At 39.3% G+C, this 26,676-nt stretch overlaps 1 protein-coding gene across 8 annotated transcripts in view; it reads right to left on the minus strand.

Annotated features, from left to right (window-relative positions):
* The window catches only part of LOC139473594 (anoctamin-4-like), a 106,577-nt gene extending 81,861 nt beyond the window's left edge, over positions 1-24,716 (minus strand). For 7 of the 8 annotated variants that reach the window (XM_071256263.1, XM_071256262.1, XM_071256259.1 and 4 more), the window contains exons 1-2: positions 24,606-24,716; positions 24,198-24,367 (exon numbers count right to left, since the gene is read on the minus strand). In XM_071256263.1, coding sequence (XP_071112364.1) covers positions 24,198-24,333 — 136 coding nt within the window. In that variant the 5' untranslated portion in view covers positions 24,334-24,367; positions 24,606-24,716. Of the gene's footprint in view, positions 1-16,852; positions 17,110-24,197; positions 24,368-24,605 lie in introns of those variants that run through there. The other variant, XM_071256260.1, reaches the window with a different exon arrangement.
* Between the last annotated feature and the right edge of the window lie 1,960 nt (positions 24,717-26,676).

The raw sequence follows: 26,676 nt of genomic DNA on the forward strand, positions 1-26,676 counted from the left end.
ATTATTGATGGTAGACATTTCTCTTCGACCCGACATATCCTTTGATTAGTAATCTAAAACATATCCTCTCTATGCTTAACATATCCTAATAAAAACACCAACATTTTTCATAACATCAATATTCTTTGTAACGTTATATTCAGCCTTATTGCCATATTGTCATCGGCAACTATATTATGGCCATAAATGGCTATGCAGTCTCCAGACGTTTAATATTCCATTACTGTGATATGGCAGCAATGGACATGAATCAAGTACATGCGGTTTGAAAGCTTCCAGTTGTCACGTCTCATCTGTCGAGGATATATCACAGTAGGTGTGAAATCAGCATAATCAATATAGTTGTGGCGCTGATACAAACGCTGATACAGATACTTATATTGTCATGTACAGATGATGTAGTGAGATTACAGTCTGCATGAGTGACATTTGGTACACAGGAGGCAGAGGGGACAAGCAAGAGAGTGAAATATCTCATTACAAACTGGAACAGTGGAATCTCACACATGTTACGAAACACTACCTGATGACATGCCAGACAGTTTATAATTACATGTTTCACAGATTTGTATCATTAAAATCCATGATATACCTGAAGGCTGAAGGGGAATGTTATTCTTTTTCAATAAATCAATGCATTGTGCCGAATACCGTATTTCCTTCTGTAAACCTGGTTGCTTAGTTTGTTTGTTGTTTAACGCCGCACTCAGCAATATTCCCGCTATATGACAGCGGTCTGTAAATAATCGCGTCTGGACAAGATAATCTAGTGATTGACATCATGAGCATCGATCCACGCAATTGGGATTGATGACATGCATCAACCAAGTCAGCAAGCCTGACCCTCGATCCCGATAGTCGCCTCTTACGACAAGCATAGTCGCCTGTAAACTTGGTTGCATTAAAGAATTGACTTCAAGATATTTTGAGCTTACGAAGGTATAAAATGCAAAAACTTGTCAATTCATATAAATATTAATGAAGTACATCAACAATGCTAGATTCACATACCACATATTTAATCATCAACACAAAAATATGAAATACAAAATCATTGACGTCGTTCAGTCCAAAGATGCAACACAAGCACTGCCCATTCTTTTCATCAGCCAATCAGGAAACTGCTAAATAAATATAAACAGAAAAAATTGCTTGGTTAACCAATCAAATGTCACAGAAATTACTTGCAATTTACGTATATTATCCTATCACTCCAGGGGCAAGTTGTTGGAAGGAAGGTTGGCTAGAAAGGGATTTGGAGTTTTTTTTTATCATGCCTGTTTGTTTTTTATGGAAAATATAAGGGTGAAACGATACAGCAAGGTCACGATACGATACGTACCATGATACATAGGTAACGATATGATATATATCGCAATACACATATTTACGTCAAATTGCGTGGAAACCTCTTGACTATAAATATTTCAGAGCATGTTGTAAAGGAAAAGCTAGTTGTAGGCACATGTTCGTAGCTGCTATTTTGATGTTGGAGCGTTAATTACAACACATTTTGCGGTATTTGACCGACAAAATTGCTGGGGGTCATTAAGAAGGAGTAAGTATTATATTTTAGAAAGTGTATCGTCTTGTATCGATACAAAAGAAAATGTATCATGTATCGTATCGTTGCATGAAAACTTACAACGCACTGATGTTTCGTTTTATCCCTTGAGTAAATATCCTGATTATCCTGTATTTGGTGATCTAAAGACATAGTGTTTGTTTACAATACAGGATATATACCAGTCCAAACAAACAAACATGATAATCGATATATCATATCAAGTCATTCTTAAATTTCATCATGAGAATAAGTATTTTCACGATAAATTTAGGTCGAGGACCTGTGAATGATCATGTGTAACTTGGACACTGGATTTACCCACTAGTACATAAAAATATATAAAAAGTCATAGAGAGTATATGAATTCTTAATATCATTCAGTTCAACTGATATTTATTTCAAGATTGACAAATATGTCCGTTCATGAAATAGATGAGGTATCATCTTGAGAGTTTAAGATGACCTGACCTATATAACGCCTGTCAGTATTTGTCAAGGTAATATTACCAGGACATGCAGGACATACGCAAAGGGCGTTATCGCGGGGGATGACTGTATTCAGATTTCAGCCACCAGCATAAACACACACCACCCTAGTGTACATAGCATTGTGTATGACTGCCCACACTGTGCAAACAGTTCATGTATTTCTACCCGTTTCACCCAACAACCAACCATATATCCCATTTACTTTATCCTCATCATCAATCTCACCAGCACTAATATGTACCATCATCATAATTATCAATACCGTCATGAATATCATCATCATAATAATCATTATCAGGTTCATGCTTATTATCATGAATTATCATTATTATTACTTGCCCAAACACCCATCTTTCATGTAATATTCATCACCATTTTTATATAAAACTTGACTTGATATTTTCTGAATTTATTTAGGTATAAACGGATAAACGTGTAAATAAGTGTAAAAATAGCATTTTTTATTGTTTAAACCTCCATAAATTCAAACCAGACAGAAGACTTAGGTTAACAATAATAACTTCACAGAATGCTTATTTAATCAGTAACAAAAAATTGAAAGTAACAGTACAAAAATAGTAGTTATCAGCCGATCAGGAACATCGGTCTCATAGTGGGCGCGCCAAATTTCTTTTCGGTTTAAGGAAACATATAAAAGTATTGCATGATAAGACAATCAAATGCCTTGGAACACTTGCAATGTCTTTATTATCAAATATCAACACCATCAAGATAATCATCCTCTCAATCATCTCATCCTCAAACCATTTTGCTATTCAGGCACATGATCCTCCTCAATATCAACTGCAGTAACGCCACTGAACCCCATCCTCTGTAACCCCATCCTCTGTACACACCATAATCACACTACACCACAATACTACCAACCGTCAGTACACTACACACGATAGAAGCTGATTCAGTTAAGTCCCACAAGACAGTCAGCAACACACATTCTCTATACACACACATTTTGTATTACTTCAAACAAAGTCACATTCACAACACAGCATTCTGTGCGATTACCATAGAAATGAAATAATTATACAGAACCAACTGTCAAATCAATGAAGCTTGTAAATGTACATACATTAGCATGATCTATTTGTTACTTGAGTGGACAATCAGACTTGACAGTGTCCTGAGTCATATGCAGGAGAAATACAAGGACTGAACCAATACTCAGAAAATGGCCGATATAGCACAATCAGGGTTGTGAAAGCTAAATGCAATGCCTTGCTGTAAATGCCCTAGATATTACTTTTCTTTCTGGCTGGTGAAAATAAAATCAAGGTAGACTGACAAACTAGCTAAATTTTGTCCCGTGAGCTATAAGACAAATATTTTCCTCCCTCATCTTAAGTGGAAAATGTGCACATGAAAAATTATAGCAATTTCTAAAAAACAATAATTTATTATTATTCAGCTGTCACACCTTCAGAATGTTGCAGAACCTGTTTGATACTGACTCAGATTGTGGTTTTAACCTTGTTGAAACTAATATGTTTTCCTTTTCTGCTACCATATTTCTCCTTGTACTTGGTAGGGTAAATAAACCTGGCTACTTCATTCTGAAACTCAGCTAGCAAACCATATGTAGCTAGCCTGGCTGAATAGTAATCGAAGGTGGGTATTGGAGGCTTAAAGTGTATCACAATATTGTACAATGAACAAGGCTGTATTGTGGTATGTACCAATGATAGAAGCTAAGATTTTTAGTCCACTGACCACCCAATCCATTTGGTCTTCTTTTACAACAATTATTTGCTGGAACCTATTCTAACCCATTCCGTGAAGATTCCGGGTTAGAAATTAGAATTGGTCTTCAGCAACCTATGCTTGTCATTAGAGGCGACTAACAGGATCGGATGGTCAGGCTGGCTGACTTGGTTGATGCATGTCATCGTATCCTTATAATCCGTGGATCAATGCTCATGATGTCAATCACTGGATTGTCTTGTCCAGACTCAATTATTTACATACCACTGTCATATAGCTGCAGTATTGATGAGTGCAGCGTTAAACAACAAACAAACTATTCTAACCCAGAATCCTACAATGGTCATTGTAAAATTACTTGTAGCAGTACAATCAAACCTCTTTATCTCAAATCAGTGGAATAGTAACCCAGATATATCTTTAGACATCAGCATCACAATGCAGCAGAGACAGAATAACAGCTGTAACACTATTCTAAGGATTTTTAACAAGATGAAGCAAAGACTACATGGGAAACATTTGTCATACACACTCGATTTAAGACAAGAAATTGTGAACTAGAAACAGACAGCTAACATGTGTCCAAGTCACTCCTGAGACAGTCTCAGATTTCAGCCAATGACACAGATTTCCAAAATGTACCAAAGATTTTCATTTACACTGTCAATGGTAAAGATGAATCTCCAATCACCATGATAAGAAATCAATAAAATCAGGGAAATAGCCTCAAGCCATTGGTCTCTGCTCTGCTAGCAGAATCCTGGAGTAGCTAGACATTATCAGTGAGCTACCAGTACTTTACTTTATACCGAAATCAACGTTCCAGCTTCAGTTACAAAATTTCATAAATGTCATGGCCATACAACCACAGGTTGAAGACGAGTAGTTCTGTATTTCCTTTTCAAGAGTGAGTGAGTGAGTGAGTTCGGTTTTACGCTGCTTTTAGCAATATTCCAGCAATATCATGGCGGGGGAAACCAGAAATGGGCTTCACATATTGTACCCATGTCGGGAATCGAACCTGGGTCTTCAGCGTGACAAGCGAACGCTTTTACCACTAGGCTACCCGACCGCCCCTCCTTTTCAAGACATCAACATCATGTTCATGGGATATATGAATGGCAATGACATTGTTTTGAGATAATCAAGACAACAGGATCCAACCTATATCATTATTCTCATCATTAATGCCACAATCACCTTCACTACTATTGACATAATTGTCATTATAATCATGAAAATCGTTGTAAAAATAATTTAAAAAATTTCATATCATTATCAATCTCACCATTATCATTTTAATTAATCATCACTATCAAAACGAAAATCATCATACATGACACTTCTTATGGATAGCAACTACTTATATTCTTTATCACATAATTACAGAGCTACTACTTGCTTTTCATCAGGTGAATCCAGCAAAAAACTAGCTCTGAAACGCCTTGACAAAGAATAACAGAAGTTGCTATCCATAAAAAGTGTCATGTATTCATGTTCTCCCAACCTCTAAATGTCTTCCTAGGACATCATCATAAGGATTAAAGATACAGATATATGACAAAGAGAGACATGGTGTGTCTTCCGAAGACATCATCATAAGGATTAAAGATACAGATATATGACAAAGAGAGACATGGTGTGTCAGTACTGTGCACTTGCTTCACCTACTCCCTCATCACAGAGTTCTAGTTCCACAACAAGGATTACAGGGTGGATCAAGTTCTCACCTCACCTTTTGTCCCAGCTTGCTGGAACTGTAAGAGGGGGTATATTACTCATGTTACATTACTTATCGAAAAACGATGCAAGTCTGTTACATAGCTCATCTGCAGATAAAAAAATGACGCAAGTCCCCTAATACTGTATTCAGAAACGTGTATGATTATGTAATACAATATCAGCAGAGCATGCTCAAGGCTTATGAATTATACCTATCAGCTTGCAGAAAACAACCTCCCACAATCGTTCTCCGACACCATTGTAGCTTGGTTCAACAGACAATATATTTCTATTTTGCTCCAATACAAATGTGTGTTCTGGATGGATGGATGGGCAGTTTGATAGATAGACAGGTGTATTCGGTCAAAGGCCACAGGCCTAAAGGACATATGTTTCACAAGATATAGTATACAGGGGTGGGGCTGTAATGACTATGGATGATGCTTCAAAGATGTCTTGTATCTTAAAGTGGTGTTTTAGAAGCTGTAGAATCAATGAAGACAATGTGGACATGGATTTCAGCTTCTTTTTTTCCAATGTGATGTTTCGATACATTGATGTCGGTGCGGTGAATGATCTCTGGGACCAGTATCCAGCAAGTGATTGATAAACACACTAGTATCTGAGACCCATGAAGATCTGGGCTACAACTGGTCTTCAGCAACCCATGCTTGTCGTAAGAGGCGACTAATGGGATCTAGTTGTCAGGCTCGCTGACTTGGTTGATGCATGTCATCGTATCTCAATTGTGTGGACCGATGCTCATGATGTCAGTCACTGGATTGTCTGGTCCAGACTGGATTATTTACAGACCGCCATCATATAGCTGGAATATTGCTGAGTGCAGCAATAAATAAACAAACAAACTAGCATCTGAACCAAAATGTCACATTGAATGAATAAAGAGGTTGAAATCCATGTCAACTGTCTTCATTGGTGTCAGGGTAATGTGACCTCTCAGCTTAGTTGCTTGTATCTAAAAAATGCCAAAACGTCCTTATCCTCAGGTTATTTCAAAATGGTGTTTTCGTGGAGATGTGACCTATTAGCATGATTAGCATAGTTCAATAGTTGAGTTTATCTCAAAACTGTTATTCCAATATCCACAGGTTATTTCACAAAGGTGTCTTCATGGAGATATGACCTCTTATCTTAGTTCGATAGTTGCATTTATCTCAAAACTATTATTACAATATCCACAGGTTATTTCACAAAGGTGTCTTCATGGAGATATGACCTCTTATCTTAGTTCGATAGTTGCATTTATCTCAAAACTATTATTACAATATCCTCAGGTTATTTCACAAAGGTGTCTTCATGGAGATATGACCTCTTATCTTAGTTCGATAGTTGCATTTATCTCAAAACTATTACTCCAATATCCTCAGGTTATTAACACTGGTTACAGTCTTCATGGAAATGTGACCTCTTTATGTTAGTGGGATTAACAAACATATTGTTAAAACTACTGTATATCCACATTTTCAGGCTAATGCAAAACGTGCAAATCAAAATGATTTTATTAGCCACTAGTTCGTCAGTTCCTAGACTGATAACACCATGGTAGACTAACATATAGTCTCTGAAATGAACATATCATACAGAAAAAAACAGTTGTTCAGTTATCTTAATAAAAATCTAATAAAAAGGGAGCCCAGTGATTAATCTAGACTTGCCAAACATTATAGACTTGCATGGGCTGTAGTTGATATAAATGTATCAGGGTCTGTAAGACAGACTAACACCATGGCTGTGAGACAGCAGAGCTCAGTAATGGCCTCATACAGTGAAACACCACATTCACTCCTCTGCAGTCAAGTTCAAGGCCACCAAAGCATTCAGTACAAGATGCTAGCCAACAGATGTTGGACAGCTACATTCCTGACTAGGAACAGATTAATGAGCAATAAGCTTGTGCTATGTGTGATACATGATAATTACCACAGGCTGGAAATATCCTGTAGCCTTGCATCACCTCCACAGCACAATATCTCACTCCATCACAGAGGCACAGCACATTAATGAAGTCAATAAACCCACTCAAACGAATAATCACATCGCAGATAGGCATGCAGACAAGAGAAGAATGACACTCACCAGTGATAAATGTCTCTACACTATGGCTTCAAGATCAAAAACTTACTTATTTGGTTAGAATGTATCTACATTTATACACAAGTCCTTGGCAGTCAGTGTGTATGGCTGTGACCCCCAGGTAATCTCACACCTACAGCTGCAGATCTTGTGAATGGTGTACATAATTGATGACAGGTTGTGTTCTTAGCATGGGCTGATTGGACTATCATGGATTCAAGATGTCTTCCCTGACTACAAAGTTCATGTAACAGTACCGCAATTAGCTCATCGCTCCTCATCTTTCAAACATATCTGCATTAATATGACTGAAAATCCTTCCTCTAGCATGTAAAGTTCGGGATAAAAAGTTCGTGTTTTCCAGCACTAATGCCCAAATAAAATCCATTAATATGGCGCCAAATTCCACCCAAAGTGAATTTTCATGGAACTACTTTATTGCTACCCGGGTCGATGGATCAGGCTGTCCTTGATTTTTCATTCTCTTCTCCCTGGGGAGTATACACACCAAACTGCTTGTGAGGTGCTAGAAGGTTAACAGTCACATTACCATCTCATGCTACCGGATAAGCATTCACTGTTGGGTGAATGGGGGCATATTTTGAACAGTCACTTGTATTTATATACTTCTGTTCAGGATGAAAGCTCTGTTCCCAATTTATTTCATACTTCTTCAACTTTTTAAGTTATATCAAACATGAACATGCCCGTTTCCATCACAGAAAAAATGGACAGATTAAAATGCTTACATAATATTCTCCGTAACTTGTTACTTTAGGACATGATTTTTTGTTTCATGTTCTACATTACAGTCGGCAATATTCACTATATCACAGCGGTCTGTAAATTAGTATCAGCATGAATGATGAAGCCTGGACCAGGAACCAGTGGTTGATATCATGAACACCCTCCCTGCCATCAGGGTATAATGACATTCAAACAACCAACTCACCAAGCCTGACCACTGAACTCACCTCTAAGGACAAGCAAGAGAGTGGTCATCATAACCATGGTCAACGCCAGCAGCGATTGACACCATCGGTGCTTGATGACATGCATCAGTCAGCTCACAAAGCCTAACCGACGAATCACCTTTATTCAAATTTTATGACCATCAATCAGGATTAGCTACTGAGTACCTAACAGTAAAAGTGGTAGTCCACAGGGACATGTCATTAGTCCTTTCCGGATTTTGTTGTCTCGAACTAACAGGCATATAAATTTCAAACCCTGTGACAATGGGTTTTACTGGGGCCTAATTAAACCCAGGTCCCACAGGGCTATGACTGACACAGGATTGGTAGGGCACTGAAAATAGAACACAACATGTTTCCTTATAAGTACACGGCATAATTCTGTAGAGAACTATAATCAAATGTACCACCATCAATTAAGATATTCAGGCAGCAGTCCCTGAAAGCATCTGCATCCTCGAGAAAATTGCAGGCATTCCCCATCAGCACCATAGCTGCATCCTGGGCAATCAATAGTAATACAGTAGATATGATGATAAAATCTTGAGGAAATCCCAAATGCAAGAATCACATCACAACAGCTCTTATCTGAATTCAAGTTTCAAGTAGTTTTACTGATCTATAAACTGCGCACATGACAAAGTCAAAACGCGAAATATCATAGTCATCTATCTAAAGGATAATGTGATTATAATAGCTATGTCCAATGGGAAATTATGTTATCTCATCGGTCGTTGAGTGGAAATCACACGCCTGTATCCTGAAACCATTTTCCAGAAAGCCAGACATTAAGAATTTTGGCCTTCAACCTTCAGTGACTGAAATAGTATGCGACTGCTCAACTGACTGCTGCAAACCCAAGAAGGGTATTGAGATGTGCAGATCTGATACAGCTGTTATTGAGATGTAGGGATCTGATACAGAGACGAGTCTACGGGGAGGGAGTCAACATGGAGGGAGTCTACAGGGAGGAAGTCAACGGGGAGGGAGTCTACAGGGAGGAAGTCAACAGGGAGGGAGTCTACAGGGAGGAAGTCAACGGGGAGGGAGTCAACGGGGAGGGAGTCTACAGGGAGGGAGTCTACAGGGAGGGAGTCTACGGGGAGGGAGTCTACAGGGAGGGAGTCTACGGGGAGGGAGTCTACGGAGAGGAAGTCAACGGGGAGGGAGTCTACAGGGAGGAAGTCAACGGGGAGGGAGTCTACAGGGAGGGAGTCTACCGGGAGGGAGTGTACGGGGAGGGAGTCTACAGGGAGGGAGTGTACGGGGAGTGAGTCAACGTGGAGGGAGTCTACAGGGAGGAAGTCAACGGGGAGGGAGTCTACGGAGAGGAAGTCAACGGGGAGGGAGTCTACAGGGAGGGAGTCTACAGGGAGGGAGTCTACGGGGAGGGAGTCTACCGGGAGGGAGTGTACGGGGAGGGAGTCAACGTGGAGGGAGTCTACAGGGAGGAAGTCAACGGGGAGGGAGTCTACGGGGACCTTCGCCAACTCAGCTGCCGCAGCTCCACATCCCTCCCAGGCCTCATTTGTCACAACGGGGAGGGAGTCTACAGGGAGGAAGTCAACGGGGAGGGAGTCTACGGAGAGGAAGTCAACGGGGAGGGAGTCTACAGGGAGGGAGTCTACAGGGAGGGAGTCTACGGGGAGGGAGTCAACGTGGAGGGAGTCTATGGGGAGGAAGTCAACGGGGAGAGAGTCTACCGGGAGGAAGTCAACGGGGAGGGAGTCTACAGGGAGGAAGTCTACAGGGAGGGAGTGTACGGGGAGGGAGTCTACAGGGAGGAAGTCAACGGGGAGGGAGTCTACGGAGAGGAAGTCAACGGGGGGGGGAGTCTACAGGGAGGAAGTCAACGGGGAGGGAGTCTACAGGGAGGAAGTCAACGGGGAGGGAGTCTACAGGGAGGGAGTCTACAGGGAGGGAGTCTACAGGGAGGGAGTCAACGTGGAGGAAGTCAACGGGGAGGGAGTCTACAGGGAGGAAGTCAACGGGGAGGGAGTCTAAAGGGAGGGAGTCTACAGGGGGGGAGTCCATGGGGAGGGAGTCAACGTGGAGGGAGTCTACAGGGAGGAAGTCAACGGGGAGGGAGTCTACGGGGACCTTCGCCAACTCAGCTGCAGCAGCTCCACATCCCTCCCAGGCCTCATTTGTCACTTCACGTAATGGTACTTATCACACTCCAGTTAGCAGACAGGAAGATACAATGGAGAGGCTCATTATTTCACCACTGCAACAGTTGTGACAAAACCTCTTCTAGACACTTACCCAGGGTTAAATTCAATTCAGACAAGTGTTCATTGTTCAAAAGTCAAGCTGACATTGTTTCATTTCATGCTGAACAGTTTCATTCTAAAGTCAGGATGAAAAGACATAAAATATTGTACCTGCTGTTACCCTGCCAGACATTAAGGAGATAAAACAAGGAATGGTTGGAACATTGTCAACATACTGTGTCTGAGTGGGGTATTCATGTTAAAACTGTGCCAGCACTAAAAAAGATTGCATTCGTTCCAGACTAAGTACAAGCAGCCACACACACATGCTTGCATGCAAGTCACTATGGAAGTGAAATAATCTTCAGCATGTTTAACGCTATGTTAAACTCAAGTCAATTCAGCTCTGAAGACAGGCTTCAGTTTCTTATATTTTTTCAAATCTGATCTATCAGTACATATCCTCTAGCGGGTACCATGTAATATCTGTTCGCATGAAATAATACAAGAAGATAAAGTCCATTCCAAATCCTCAGCCACTGTCTCCATTGATCCTACAGTTATTCAATATAAGGGTAACGCTATTTTTCAGGGCATTATCATTTGCAGAAGCCTGAGGTCTTCCATTAACTGCCATACGAAGTAGGGCAGTTGAAAAGACTGAGGGCTGCAAATGATAATGCCCTGAAAAATAGCGTTACCGTTATTGTAGCTAAAATGGATGGAATTCGTTATCAAATAAAAAGAAACAACAATATCGGTTTTCAAACATTTACAATCAGCACGAATGCCACTGACCCACTTTTACAAATATGGAAACGTCATAGAACAAACCGGATGACGTCACTATTGAACGTGACGTCACCTATCCCTATCCTATGACGTCACCTAACAACGGGCGTGATGATGGCCCGTCGTCAAGTAATATGAGGGCATTATCAAGTTACAGTGGCCCACTCATTTCTGATAACATGCGGGCGGTTTAATGATAATTCAATCCATTTTAGCTATAATACCACTTAAGAAGACCTTACTTTTGTTAACGCACTGTCACCCACAAAATATGTAATACATGGATCTGTCTCAGTGCCTTAAAATGCCTGTAATAGTTGAATAACTCATCAGTTTCAAACATCACCGACCACAGGACAATGTGCAGGCAGCATTGCAAGTGCTGCAAAAAGCAAGAGCATGGCACAGAAAATCTTATGTGGAACCCTTTGGTAAAAGTGACTGACAGTGAATTTAATGCTGCTTTGAACAGCATTACCGTTATTCCCATACATACCCTGTACTGCACTTGCTTGATAATGGACCGAAATGTCGCTCCTAATTGTAATAAAGAAGTTGTTCATCCATCTATCTATCTTATCCTTACCTAGTACCCATAATCCAACTTCTGAATGCCTCTCAAAGAAGTCAGGATCATTATCTAGAACATTGATGGTCCAGGTTTTAGAAATATCGCCAGAGGACCCGTTTTGCAAAGTAATGGTGTCATTTGATTTTTTCAGGGCTCACTGACCGAGGCCTGTGGGCAATCAGATGTTCATTGCCTACTTGGAACACTTAGCACAGGATTTATTTCAGGTGTCTTCCTGCTCATTTTGTTTGTTTGTTGATTGTGTGACCCCCCAAAACAATATTCCAGCTATATGATGGTGGTCTGTTAATAATTGAGTCAGGACCAGACAATCCAGTGATTGACATAATGACCATTGATCTACGCAAATTTGGATATAATGACACTCATCAACAAAGTCGGAGAGCCTGACCCCTCAATCTCAATAGTCACCTCTTATGACAAGCATGGGCTGCTGAAGACCAGTTCTAACCTGGATCTTCACTGGGGCGGTCATTTTGTTCTCGTGGGAGAACAATTTACCTTTGTACTCAGGGTCTCACTATATGCCTACCACATGTATCGATATAAAATCTGATGTACCTAACTTTTACATGTTCCATGTTCACGTTTAGAATATATTTTACAATCATGCCAATGTTTAGCTAAACATATACTTTAAGTATCCTGACGTTTATCTTCACTGGCTGGTTCGGAAACCCTGTCCGTTAACAACAAGAACAAACTGTTCAAAATCTTTAACACGGCGATTAAAACCATTGACATCTTTCTCCAAGACAAAGGCAGTACTTAGGAATGGCAAACAGTTATTTAAGCAAATGAAATACGAAGCAATATCTCATATGTTTTCCATTTATTTACATTACATTATCAATAAGCTGAAACCTTGTGCTGATGTAAACCAATTTTCCTTTGAAATAAAAAACTGTCATCTTATATTATCTTATTCAAAAATCATTGTTAAGCATTCATGGTCAGTAATCCTTGGTGTTTGCTGTTGTATGTTAATCTAGGACCCCTAAGTCCTTAATTTTTACACAAGAGGTAAGGCATTAAATTCAATGTGGGTGGTCATGAAAATAAAATAGTTAAAAAATCAACTTTTAGATTTGTAGGCCACACTATCACAGTGATCTGGGAAGTATGACTGAGAAAAGATACTGAAAGATGATTTCTTATGAACAATGCATGGTGATAAAATATTGTCTTCTTTTTTTTCATTTCACTTAATTGTAAAACAATTAGACAAAGGTTTTGTGTCAAAATTAATTGTATTATTGTTTAGTTTCAGGTGGGCATGGTGGGTGTTTTTTTCTCGGTTGGTCTTGTAAACCAACTAAAAACTTAAAAAGAAATTAAGGCTTAATGACAAGGAACTGTAGGTTTTCAAGCTTAATTTCAAGCACTGCTTATTGTGTATCAGGACAGTGGTATGATGACAATTACATATACCATATCCTTTACTGCACCTCTAACACAACATGACATGGCTTTACTTTGAGGGAGACTAATTTGCCATTGTACAAAGAGTCTCTTTTCAGGAATTGTCAGAAGACTGATGGCACTAGTAATCATGATAATATAATTCTGCAGATGGCAGCGAGTGCAATTATCAGTGATATATTGCTCTATATCTCCCTGTCCACATGGCTAATAATGCACAATGTCATCAAGCTCTATTTATCAGCTAGCTCACAACCTGACATGACCCTTACAGCAGATTAACAGTGCAGAACCAAGGATAAAATATTGCATAGGGCTGGCAAACACAACCATGACAACCAGTTCCGCCAAAAATATTGTATACGGCCAGCAAACACAATCAGTTGCAGTTACCATGGTAACAGTGATGTAAATTACGGGGGTCCTGGGGTCCTTGAGGTATTCTATGGTATTCGAATCTTGGGACTTCTAAATCTGCAAATTTTAACATAAGGGTTATAACAAGGCCACCTGAACACTGAGTAACCTTGCAGCTTGCGTTTCTATGATTTGTTTGTTTGTTGCTTAACGCCGCACTCAGCATTATTCCAGCTATATGATGGCGGTCTGTAAATAATTGAGTCTGGTCCAGACAATCCAGTAATTGATATCATGAGCATCAAACCACGCAATTCGCATTCGATGACATGTGTTTAATACAATGCAAGCTAAAAACACACAAGTCACAAGTGACCCACAAATCATGACACTATACAGTTGCAGGCACAGGTTTCCTCTGTGAAGGAGTGAGTGAGTACTGTTTAAAGCCACTTTTAGGAATAATCCAGCAATATCAAAGTGGGGGGGGACACCAGAAATGGGCTTCACAGATTGTAGGCATGTGCCGTCGTGATTCAAACCTTGGTCTTTGACTTGATGAGCGAACGCTTTAACCAATTAACTACCCCAGGCCCCCTGTGTGAAAAACCTTATTTCCTAAAATATCTTCAGCAACCCATACTTGCGTAAATGGCGACTATGCTTGTCTCAAGAGGCGACTAACGGCATCAGGTGGTCAGATTCGCTGACTTGGTTGAAGCATGTTCGCGATCCCAATTGCATGGATCGATGCTCATGATATCACTCACTGGATTGTCTGGTCCAGACTCGATTATTTACAGACCGCCGCCATATAGCTGGAATACTGCTAAGTGTGGCATAAAAAACAACGAACCAAACCAAATCAATCCAAGAATGGACCAATGTTCCATGTATTGCATTCATCATCACACAGACTGGCTCCTGGATGAGCTTGTGCTGCAACAGCTTTGTAATATTGTGATGTAGCAGGATGTGTGGTCATCCAACAGATGACATCATTACCACTGATTACCTTTGTCAGCTTACTGACATAAAACAGCCTTTAGCCATGTGGACAAGACATCTCAAACAAGAAGATCCTTAGTTCGAATCCCAGCATAGGACTCACATGGCCATACATTGACAATACTGAACTAGATACCACTTTGACCTTAACAACTATATGCTTTATCATCATAATCATAATTATTAATTGTCTTTGTGTAGTAGGGAAAAAAAGTGCTCAATTACATGCTTAACATGCTTGGTGGTACCTTATTATCACACAATTACCGTTCGCATAATACAGTAATTTGTGTAGCTCATGCTGACTTATCACTTGAGAGTAGCTTTCAGTGCAAAAGTAACAACCAAATCATTAAACAGGAAAAGGGGGAAGCAAACGTGGCAAACCTCCAAAAACTATACATCCTTCATGCCAAACGTTGCCACAGAATTTTTACCTATACAAACATACCATGCCTACACTGTGTATACAGAAAATTCTTGACACCAACCCGATTATGTCTTCTAAGGGAGGTTGTGTCACCTTTATTCGGTCTACTATACTTGTACACAAGACTTAATGACAATGACAGACTTGTGTCTGTTATAGAGGAGCTCGTTGGACAAGTATCCTTACTGACCAGTGCAGAAACTACTCGAACATGAGGGAACTTTTCATACGAGCATCAGGATGACTCTATGTACAGAAAACAGTACATTTATGAATAAATGTTAGGTTACAGTACCCAAAACATCTACATATCAGTTTCGTCTGGTCATACTGGTGAGTATACCATGTTTCGACCTCACTGACAATGTTATGCAAACATTACTGTGTTTCCTCTCAACATGGCCAACTCTGGGAGAAGAATGTTAAGCTGTGTCACTTTGACATGGTGAAGTCAGGTTCCCCATTGTTCATTACTGTAACTTGCAAAAAATATATATTTTGAAATTGGTATATTACTATTTTCATTTTGTCATCCAACCCTTTGAATTTTCGTGACAAAACTTTGTAACCATTTCTGTAATCATATCAGTCACTAGATGGAAATGAACTAGTCATCAACAACATCAAAAATGTTGGGAAGTTTATTTTTTTCAAAATCTGTTTCTATATTCTTTTTTTCCAAGTATGTTAATACAGGGTTTTACATGATGCACAAATGAACATCCAGTATACAAAAGATGTTGAGATTAGACGCAAAACAAAAGAATATACTGCGGCCCAAGGGGCACACTATAATATCTATTGTACCGACAGCAAATTAAGAGCGTTTATGGATGTCTATCACTTTATCCATCAATCATGTGCACTGTCCAGGGTTAGAAATTGGCAATAGTCCTAGAGTCCCTGCCAAACTGCCCAATAGTTAAGGTATCATAAGGACGAGCAGATATTTGCCATTTTTAAGGATTTTGCTCTATATTATCATCATAAGGACTAGTGGACCAAAAACGTTAGTTTCTACCGCTGCAGTGTCCACATCATCAGTGATTCAATCCAGGCTCTAAAGATTAAATAATCAAAACGTACTGTACACTACACGATTTCACACTCTGTCAGGACCCTCATATTGCCTCCAACATGTGCAAAGACCCTTAAATATAATTAATTATGGTAGTTTTTGTTACTTTTGTAAGTCATCGTAAAACCACGTGAACACATAACCAGGAACAGAAATCCACACTAGTCAGCCTGAGGTAAATCAAGCAATAATGCATTGACAATAGTAAAATGAGGGTTCTTAAAATTTAAAAGTTTATGCACTGATACAAAAGCTTAAAATCCCTTTATAGCCTATCCAGTAGTGACTACTACAACTACAATCCCCAACGCTTAAAAGAACACTTTATGTAGACTGTTTTAAGATATTCAAACAATATGCATACATTTTCATCCTCAAACAAACAAGATTTTTACCTTCCATAACCCTGTCACCTAAGCCTTCCGCATCTGCCATGGTGTCAGCTTCATACATTATCCCACCACACTCAGCTCAGCGGTATCCTAGATATGTGTGTGCTTTTCTCCCATTAGCCAAATAACTCCCAATGGGCAAGGCATAAAATACTGCCCGGTCCAGATACTGACCAGTTCCTGCCCACTGGAATAAAGCACCAAATATTGCAGAAACTCCCAGTTCTCCAGCCGATGCAATATATGTCCTACGTATACAAATTAACTCGTCGCCTATACAATATTATATCTCAAAACATGTCAAGCAGGTTTTTCGACAGTTTTCAACATTCTTGTGTATGTTTGTAGGCGTGTACAACCTGAAGGTGTGCTACAGGAAAGTGTGCAGGCATATACTCCTTATACTCATCATAATAGTCTATGACCCATATTTAGAGGGGCTCTTCACTTCAGTCTTGATAAACTGATAATGTTTATTAATAGTTAGTAAACATAAAACCTGTAGGAGGCCATTATTCAATGAATATGTCTGGGGCAGGCTGTACCTATCTCTCTACTGTGTAACTAATAAGCATGTTTGTTGCAAGTCTAAATGAGGAATCAGTAAACAATTTTTTCAAACATATCCCGTTACAGATGTATTTTAAGATTTGAATTTCATATTCCTTCAAAATATGGTGTGACATTTTTAAAACAATAAAGAAACCTTGTTTATCAGGACAAAGTAATCAGTGCTGTAATAGTCATACGAGCTGACAAATGACCAGTGGTCAGGTTCAATTCATTTTAATAGCGTAGATCAATACTCATTATGTCAATCACTGAATTGTCTGGTCTTACAACGGCTATTTACAGACTGCTGTCATTTAGCTGGAATATTGCTGAGTGAGGCAATAAACGACCAGCAAAAACAGAAGCAGTGTTCCAAATGAAGGGTGTCCTGTATGGACTAAATCTAGTTATGACAGAATAGTCCAAAATTAACACTCTACAATTTGAACTTAGGGACCCCGGTAATCTTTTACTCTTATCTTTGGGGTCATGACAACAACTGCTTTACTTCTATTATTAATTCTGAACACTGAAAAATATTCCATCATACTCAAACCAGTTTCCGTACACTATTGCAGTGTTGAAATTAAGCATTTAAATCAAGGGGTGGGTTGTCCTCAATGGGGTCTCTAATGTTAAAGGCTTAATAAATAGGGTAGTGATGGAAACTTACAGTTAAAGTCCACTAGTCCTCATATAAATAACAAATAGCAAAATCCTTAAAAAGGACAAACTTCTACTAGTCTTTATGATACCTTAACTATTGGGCAGTTTGGCAAGAACTATGGGACTAGTGCCAATTTCTAATGCTGTAAGGGGTCCTTAAATCCAAGCAGTGTTAGAAACAAACAGTTTTCATTCACTAGTCCTTATAATGATAACATATAGAAAAATCTTTAAAAAGGGCACATTTCTACTAGTCCTTATGATACCTTAACTATTGGGCAGTTTGGCAAGGAGTATAGGACTACTGCCAATTTCTACCGCTGCCAAGTACTACAGGAGCAAATCCAGTACCCCAGGTCCCCCCCGGGACCCCCATAATTTCACATACTGATCATGCTGACATCGCATCTTTACCACACACAACCATGCTTGCCATTAATCATATCTTACAACTTCATGACAAACTTTAAGTCCCCAATGCTATGATTACAGCCGGGACGAAGCAACACCTACACTGTACTTCCCTATACCGTCCCTAATGTGACAAAGCCAAAACATTCCTCACAGTAACACACCACAAATCAGCATTCACCTGTTCCAAACAATTTACTCTCCAGAATGAATGCAGAGCTTAGCTATGCAGAGATAGGGTGGGGCCAGATAGATAGAGAAAGTACTTGTTGAAATCTCACTGCAGAGTGTCCAGTCAGTTATTTATATCATTCTAAATCTATTTTTGCCATTGCAACATCGAGAGGGAAAAGGTTCATTAAGCCCTTAAATGTTTTGTGTCTCTATTGTAAATGATTGTAAAGATTTTGAAGATTATTCCTCATAAAACCTGTTTGTATTGCTCTGTGGTCATCTTACATCTTACACTAACATGTTTAACAGTATCAGGTCTTTGAAAGGCATTCAGAAGTGATACACATAAGGAAGAGAATATGTTATGTTTAACATTACTTGAGAATGTTGAGATATTGCCAATCAAACATAATAAGTGAAAGGTGACACAATCTTAAATTCATGGTGTCATAACACAGAGCTCAAGATAACTTTTTGAGCAATTGAGTTTTGACTCTTGGGTTTCGATTTTAATTGAGTTATTACATTTTTCAATGGGTAACCAATATTTTTTCACTCATCTATTCATCACTCTATTGGGTATTTCCCAACATTAGTGAACATTTTAAGATTAAAAAAAATGAAATAATGTTTTCGATGTACATACCGTTCTCAATACCTAGGCTTGACTCGGAAAGTAAATTAGCTAGTAATCATGTCTCGGAAATTACCGTATTCGACGTAATAAGCGCCCCGCTCTAATAAGCGCCCACGGCAATATTTGCTAATATATTGGCTAGTGAACAATCCCAATTAGCACCCCTTCCGATTGATCAATGAACACTTATTTATTCGTGTATAATATGCACTTGTGTGTTATATGCACCCTTAAGTATGGGCAATTAAATCCTGGAAAATATATCTGTCGTGTATAATACGCACAGACTTTTCATTTGTTTCTTTTCAGGCTGTCCCCATAAATCACGAAATTTACGATCTTACAATTCTGTATTTTTTTCTCACCAAAATTCTATTCTAATAAGAGCCCCCTATTTCCAATTTTGAGAGCGCCCTGGGCGCTTATTACGTTGAATACGGTAATTCCTTTGTACTCATGCTAAAAAGGCTTCATTGGGTATTTACGCGTGCTGTTTTTATACATTTGGGTTTTTCATTTAATGCATGTGTTTCTGACTGCAAGTTAATTGAAAGTAATTGGGTTTTGAATATTTTGAGTAGGTATTTTACGCAAATACGCTGCTTATCTGTAGCTCTGATAACTTCAGGATAAAACATAGCTTTTCTTTAAAGTGTGCCACCTGGCACTGATAGAGAGGTTTAGGTGTGCCCTAAGGAATTTATTAAGTGTTCCAAACCAGAAGAACATGTTTCAAAAAAAAATCGAAAACCTTTACAAACTTATTTACATAGTATATTACTAGAACATATAACTTTTCATGTGTTTGTCCAGTTTACTTACTTCTTTTTCAAAATGTGATTTCTGAGCGTGTCCTTGACATTGCCTTGGGCACGGATAACATATTTTATTATTTTAACCATGCCAGTGCCATCTTGACCTGCCTGTGTCACCTTAATACAAGCAATGTAAAATCCTGCTTTTACATGTTTACGAAATTAGACAATATGCAGTTGATCACTATATATAATATAGTACCACTACAGGGCATACTTCAAAAAAGCAAAAGCAAAGAGTTTTTGTCTATCATTTTCAGTTATAGTTTTTGTTTGTTTGTTGTTTAACGCCACATTCAGCAATATTACAGCTATATGACGGCAATCTGTAAATAATCGAGTCTGGACCAGACAATCCAGTCATGGACAACTTCAGCATCGATCATGGGATCGATGAAATGCATCAACCAAGTCAGCGAGCCTGACCACCAGTTCCTGTTAGTCGCCTCTTATGACAATCATAGTCGCCTTTTACGGCAAGCATGGGTTGCTGAAGACCTGTTCTACCCTGGATCTTCAGTTATAGAGCCCACATTATTTTACAATGGGCTGGGAAACTGAAACTGATTTACAAGTTCTCTTTCATCTATTGAAACTAAAAGGAAATAGATGTAGGCAGCTATCAGTACTGAAGCCAAAACAGCCTGGTATTGTAACAGGGATGGGAATTAACCTTGATGGTCTACTACTATCTTATACACTAAGGTGGCTAGTGCATTATTCAAACATAGAAGTCAATGTATTAATGTATCTCAAGGCCCTCTAATCAATTATTCATTATTATTCAGTATTGACATTCAGTGTTAGAAATTAATAAAGAAAAACCTTGAGGACCCCAGGACACACCCAATGTTCACGCACTTATAGTAACGCTACCATAAAAGTCTACATTCCTTCACACAAGCTCAGGGCGGTGGGGTAGCCTAATGGTTAAAGTGTTGGTTAGTCACGCCGAAGGCTCGGGTTCGATTCCCAACATGGGTACAATGTGTGAAGCCCATTTTCCAGTGACCCCATCATGATATTGCTGGAATATTGCTAAAAGCAGCAAAAAAACATACTCACTCATACGAGCTCAACTTTGGGGCATGATAAAGAGTGAACGAATATGTATTCCTCAAATTTGTTTTTTAAGTTTTGCAACATTTTTTTAGGGTTAAAGGGTCCTTCTAGGGCTGGGACAGGTAACCGTGGTAACTCGGGTGCTCAGGTTGAGTGGCTACTGAGAAAGAGCCGGGTACCATCAAGACTACCTGGACCCATGGTTAGTCATCTGATTTTTTGTTTAATGACAAAAATGATCTAGAACTATATGGTTACACTACAAGTCGCTAATGTTTGCATTTCTTTCTGACTAAGCACCCATTTCTTTTGACTTTTATATGTTTGAATAAAGATAAAACTTCAGTCAACTTCAGTGTAAGCATGACCAGATCATTTTATCCATGTATCTAAATACATCTTGCCAGTGTTATGGTCAAATAATTCCCAATACGACATGTTGTACCTATCTCTTGAGCAGCAGATACCTGGGTAGGGTCCGGTAACAGAGGGGTGGGTACCCCGGTTGTAAATTTGGACTCATACCAGCCCTAGGTCCTTTTCATTATCCTCATGCTAAAAGTTAGAGACACGGGTGGATTCAACATTCAAATAGATTCAAATACTGTCAGACACAACCTAAAGGAGACCTGTGAAGATCCAGGGTAGAATAGGTCTTCAGCAACCAATGCTTGTCGTAATAAGGCGACTATGCATGTTGTATGAGGCGACTAACGGGATCGGATGGTCAGGCTTGCTGACTTGGTTGATGCATGTCATCGATCCCATTTGCGTGGATCGATGCTCATGATATTAATAACTGGATTGTCTGGTCCAGACTCGATTATTTACTGACCACCGTCATATAGCTGGAATGTTGCTCAGTGCGGCGTTAAACAACAAACCAAGCAATAACAACCTCAAGGATCACAGGACCTCTATAATTCGAAAAATGGCATCAAATAAGTTAAGATACTTGTTTATTCTAGTATCGGTGATAAAGTGTGAACATGATAGTAAGCTGAAGGCACATTTATTTACTGAAGTGTTCCCATCTGTCCAAACTTCCGCATATTACAGTCTCCGGCAGATAACTTAATAACCTTTGCAGTGTAAAGGTCAGATGGCACTATACAACACACTGAAAATGTTACAATCCCCGTGATGTACGCTGCAACACATAGCGCTATCTACATGACAGGTACACCACATGGGATATGTCATTACCAGGGTTGTAAGTCATATTTGACAAGAACGAGGCAAAGCATAGCATACTGTAATATATAGCAATACATCCTGATGATTGCAGAATATAATAAGCACATGAATGTCACTTAAAAGATTTCACACACAACATACATGGCGTGGATAATGAGGCATTTTAGAAAATAGAACAGCAACCATTTTCGTTATTGGTTGTTATGAATAGGTTAATACATCATGTACACTGTGTATATTGACATACTGTGAAATGAACTCTCTTTGAACAAGATAAAGCACCCCAGTGATGGATGAGCAACATTTTCCTCACGTGATAGCTGGCAGAACATACACAATTAGAAATGTCATGAATATATGTTTATCAAAATCAAGATATTTACACCATGTGTACAAAGTTCTCATGAGGAAATACTACATCTTGCTGCATAAATTACCATATTTTCATCACCATTTGAAACACATCCTTGACCGATTATGTACACAAATTACTTGACCTGAGACCTGCATCCCTTCACGTTTTCCACTTACATTAAGCTGACACAACATGATATGACTGGAATACTGTTCAAAGCGGTGTTAAACTAACATCACTCACAGATGACTTGAATAGTTGTTTTAAATATTTGTACATATAAATATATAAACTAACATGTCTCCTTGTTCTCATTTTTTAAATTTAATGAATTTAAGTATTAACTATTAATTTCTTGTGGCCTAATCTACCTGCATTATTTCAGATTATTCATGGTTTAAGATTTGAGACAGTTGCTGAGTCTTGGCTGAAAGTATTCCAGTATAAAATCTAGGGAAATGAACCAAAGAGTCTTTAATTTTGATAAATGCTATTCAATGTTATTTTAGAAAGTTTATTTCTGGAAAAGAAGTAATGTTATTATCATGGTGAATTCCAACCAGATGGGGCCAGATTCTTATCAAATACCAATATCTATATCCTTAAAGAGACATTCAGTCATAAAAAAATAAAACCTAGAAATGACAATAAAACAGATGCTGATTATTGGACTTTAATCCAATCATTGTTCCAAATATTCATTTTAGAAATAAGGCAGGAAAAAATGGAATGAATAAATTAAAAAAATTATTCATCCTTCACAGCACCATTTTTCATTCTTCCTGTGAAATATCAACAGTTCTTTGGGAAGGCATACCAAATTTCCACTCAAGGGTAGGACTGTCCCTTATGCATAAATCTCCTTATTCCTCGTCAATAGATGTGTAGTAGTACACAAACATTGAAAGGGCATCAGGTGTCTGAGGCAACTAAACTTTGTCCTGCTTGAGGCTTGTACTTCATCCGTGTCACAGTATTTGTGACCGTTAATGTGTGGGTGTGGTGCTGTACAGCTATAGATAGAAGTATAAGACATTTGGTTGCCCCCTTTCTACTTGTTCTCAGTGAGGCAAGCCAATGACACTTATTTCAATATGACTGGGATTTCACAATAACATTAACAAGACTATCACAGCAGGGGCTCAATAGCCATAAGAATAACACACAATACAGACAAGTTACACGTCAAAACTGTACATATAGGTTAGACCGTTCATGATAACCACCACACTATGACCTTATTACTAGATGACTTACGAAATGCTATGGAGTGTGCATGCCCACTGCACTCTGCATCGCACCATCTTTATTGGATACATTCTGCACAAGCACATATTTATGGACGATACGTTCAAGAGCTGTCAAATGCGTTTGTAAACGCATTTCGCCGTAGAGTGACACCCAAGTAATCGATCTGCCTGTTGCATATCTATACTCAGACAGCGTTAAGAAATGACCACACCCTAAAAGAATACTCACTCCCTGGGTGAAGTCCCGGCGGGGGTGGGTCCATGTTTCGCATTTCAAATCCTATGGGTGGGGGTGCTGCCATGCCTTGAGGCGGCGGTCCATCGACTGGAACCCGAGAAATGAACCTTACATTCTGCCCCTCCATCGTCCAAGGTAAATCTCCGAGTCAGACACACAATCTGCAATATAGGCACGGTACCAATGAAATTCTATGGAAGGTCGCTGTAGTCTTAGAACACCTCCCAAACTAGACAGAATTCTCCACACTGCCAAACCTACCCAGTCATCGCATTCGCGAAATGAGTAGATCTAGTTCAAACTCCCAGATAACAGTAAACTTCAAACATTGGTTGTTCAAGCTAATTAGAAAGAGAAGCGTTAATCAGTCATCGTTATGTAATACATGTCAACGCTCACCGGTATTGTTGGGATTTCCGCCGCTAATATCCAGTTAATCCTCAACTAAACACACTTTTCCCCGTGACATTTGCAGACTTGTTTATATCAAGTCGACTTGTTCGACGTCTTCCTCACACATAGGGGGCGCTTTATTCTATTTTTAGCACCCGCATAGCTGGGGAAACACTCCGAGCGCAGTCTTAGCGCTGCCAGTGTTGACGTCAAGACCACTTTGATATGTGGTTGGTCATTTTACTCCGCTTGTAAAACTATTACATATATACCAGACCTATTGCAGTTTTCTTATTGTCAAATACCTGTTGCGAATGTAGAGAGCAGATTTTAGACCACGTAACGTTACCCTCATCGCATTAATAATAAGTCCTTACTTTGAAGCTGTGGACAAACGGTTGCCCAATTTAAGGATCTTTCGAATGTTTTAATCCCCGTTGAACATGCCAGATGTGGCTTTATTTTCGATACAAATAAATGTATGGCTGTAACTACACATATCATGGTCATTGTCCTTGAAAGATTTTCAAATAGATCAAGCCACAAAAAATGTCAAAATATAGATTTATTTCGAAAGCACATATATTATAATATCACTAAAATATAACATTAACAATATGAGCATTCAAAAATCTTTAAACCACACCTTAAATCAACAGGTTTTACGAAACTCGTGTAAGAATTCATGTATTAAACGCACCCTTGCAATGGAAATAAAAGAATTCTGCAATTTTAAATCTAAAACACTATACAATGATTCCCGTATCAAATACATCACCATCGAATAAACATTTTTTGTTTGTTTAATTTTTAGCCACTATCAAACATGGGTGTATAGTTTCTTTTGCCTGACAGTTTGGTTTTGCATTGTCGATGTTGTGATCATTAACATATACAATGAATATAGACATTATGTATTTTCCGTCAATTTTACTGTAAGTCTAAGCAGAGACTGAGCGTGCATTGACAGTGTTCAAGGAATAACTCATCCAGTTCTCTGTATGACACTGTTTCGAGATTGTTTGTCAAGTGCCGTAATTCCCAAACATGTTTTCCGTTTGTTGTTTGTTGTTTAACGCCGCACTCAGCGATATTCCAGATATATGCATGGCGGCGGTCGGTAAATATTCGAGTCTGGACCAGACAATACAGTGATTGACATCATGAGCAGTAGTCGGGTTAACGATGACATGCATCAACCAAGTCAGCGAGCCTGACCACCCGATGCCGTCAGTCGCCCTTTACGCCAAGCACGGGTTGCTGAAGACCGCTATAGTAACCTGTATCACCACGGGTGTCAAAACAGGTATATACGATGTTGGACAACGACGGTATTTCACAACAAAGGACTATATTCTTTGTGTGTTCACTGTGCAAAAGAAGCAGAACCTGTTTCCATCGTCAGTTGCAACAATAGACGGGGTGTGTGTGTGTGGGGTCGAGTTGTTTGACTGATATATAGGTCATACCCCATTTGTCAGATTGCCCCTCCCTCCAGTTGTCAGATACCCAGTTGTTAGACTGTGGAGAAGGGAAGGCTTGTCAAAACATATGAGATTTACCTGTCGTGGTGACGGAACAGTCCTAATATAGACTTAATGCTCTGTATAATAGAGAATCTCACCCGAGTCCTAAAACTAAATGTAAAAAATGCGCACAAACAGACTGCCCAGGCACATGCACACCCTGGTGCATCCACTGCAAATCCACCCAACACACCTCACTTTCAAACCAATGCCCACACAGACACACACTCACCCAGCAGGCCAACAAACACATAAACATAGAAACGGCTAAAATCCAAACACGAAAATTTGCTACACCTGCATCTAAACCACTCCTCCCTACACCACACCCAAACACCATCCCACAAACAAACACCACACCCATAACCGACAGCTCTGTCTGGGACCCCTACCGAGAAACCGCACCCACCTCACACACACAAGCAGCCACTCAACCAACCACGAACCCTCCCAAAACATCAACCCCCGCATGCAAAACAAACCTCAAAATGACCACCACAACACGGCCCTCATCCAAGCACCCTACAGCCCATATGGCAACAACGCTCTCC

This window comes from Haliotis cracherodii, unplaced genomic scaffold, assembly GCF_022045235.1.
Source record: "Haliotis cracherodii isolate W230 unplaced genomic scaffold, xgHalCrac1.p SCAF_3, whole genome shotgun sequence".
Lineage (NCBI taxonomy): Eukaryota > Metazoa > Mollusca > Gastropoda > Lepetellida > Haliotidae > Haliotis > Haliotis cracherodii.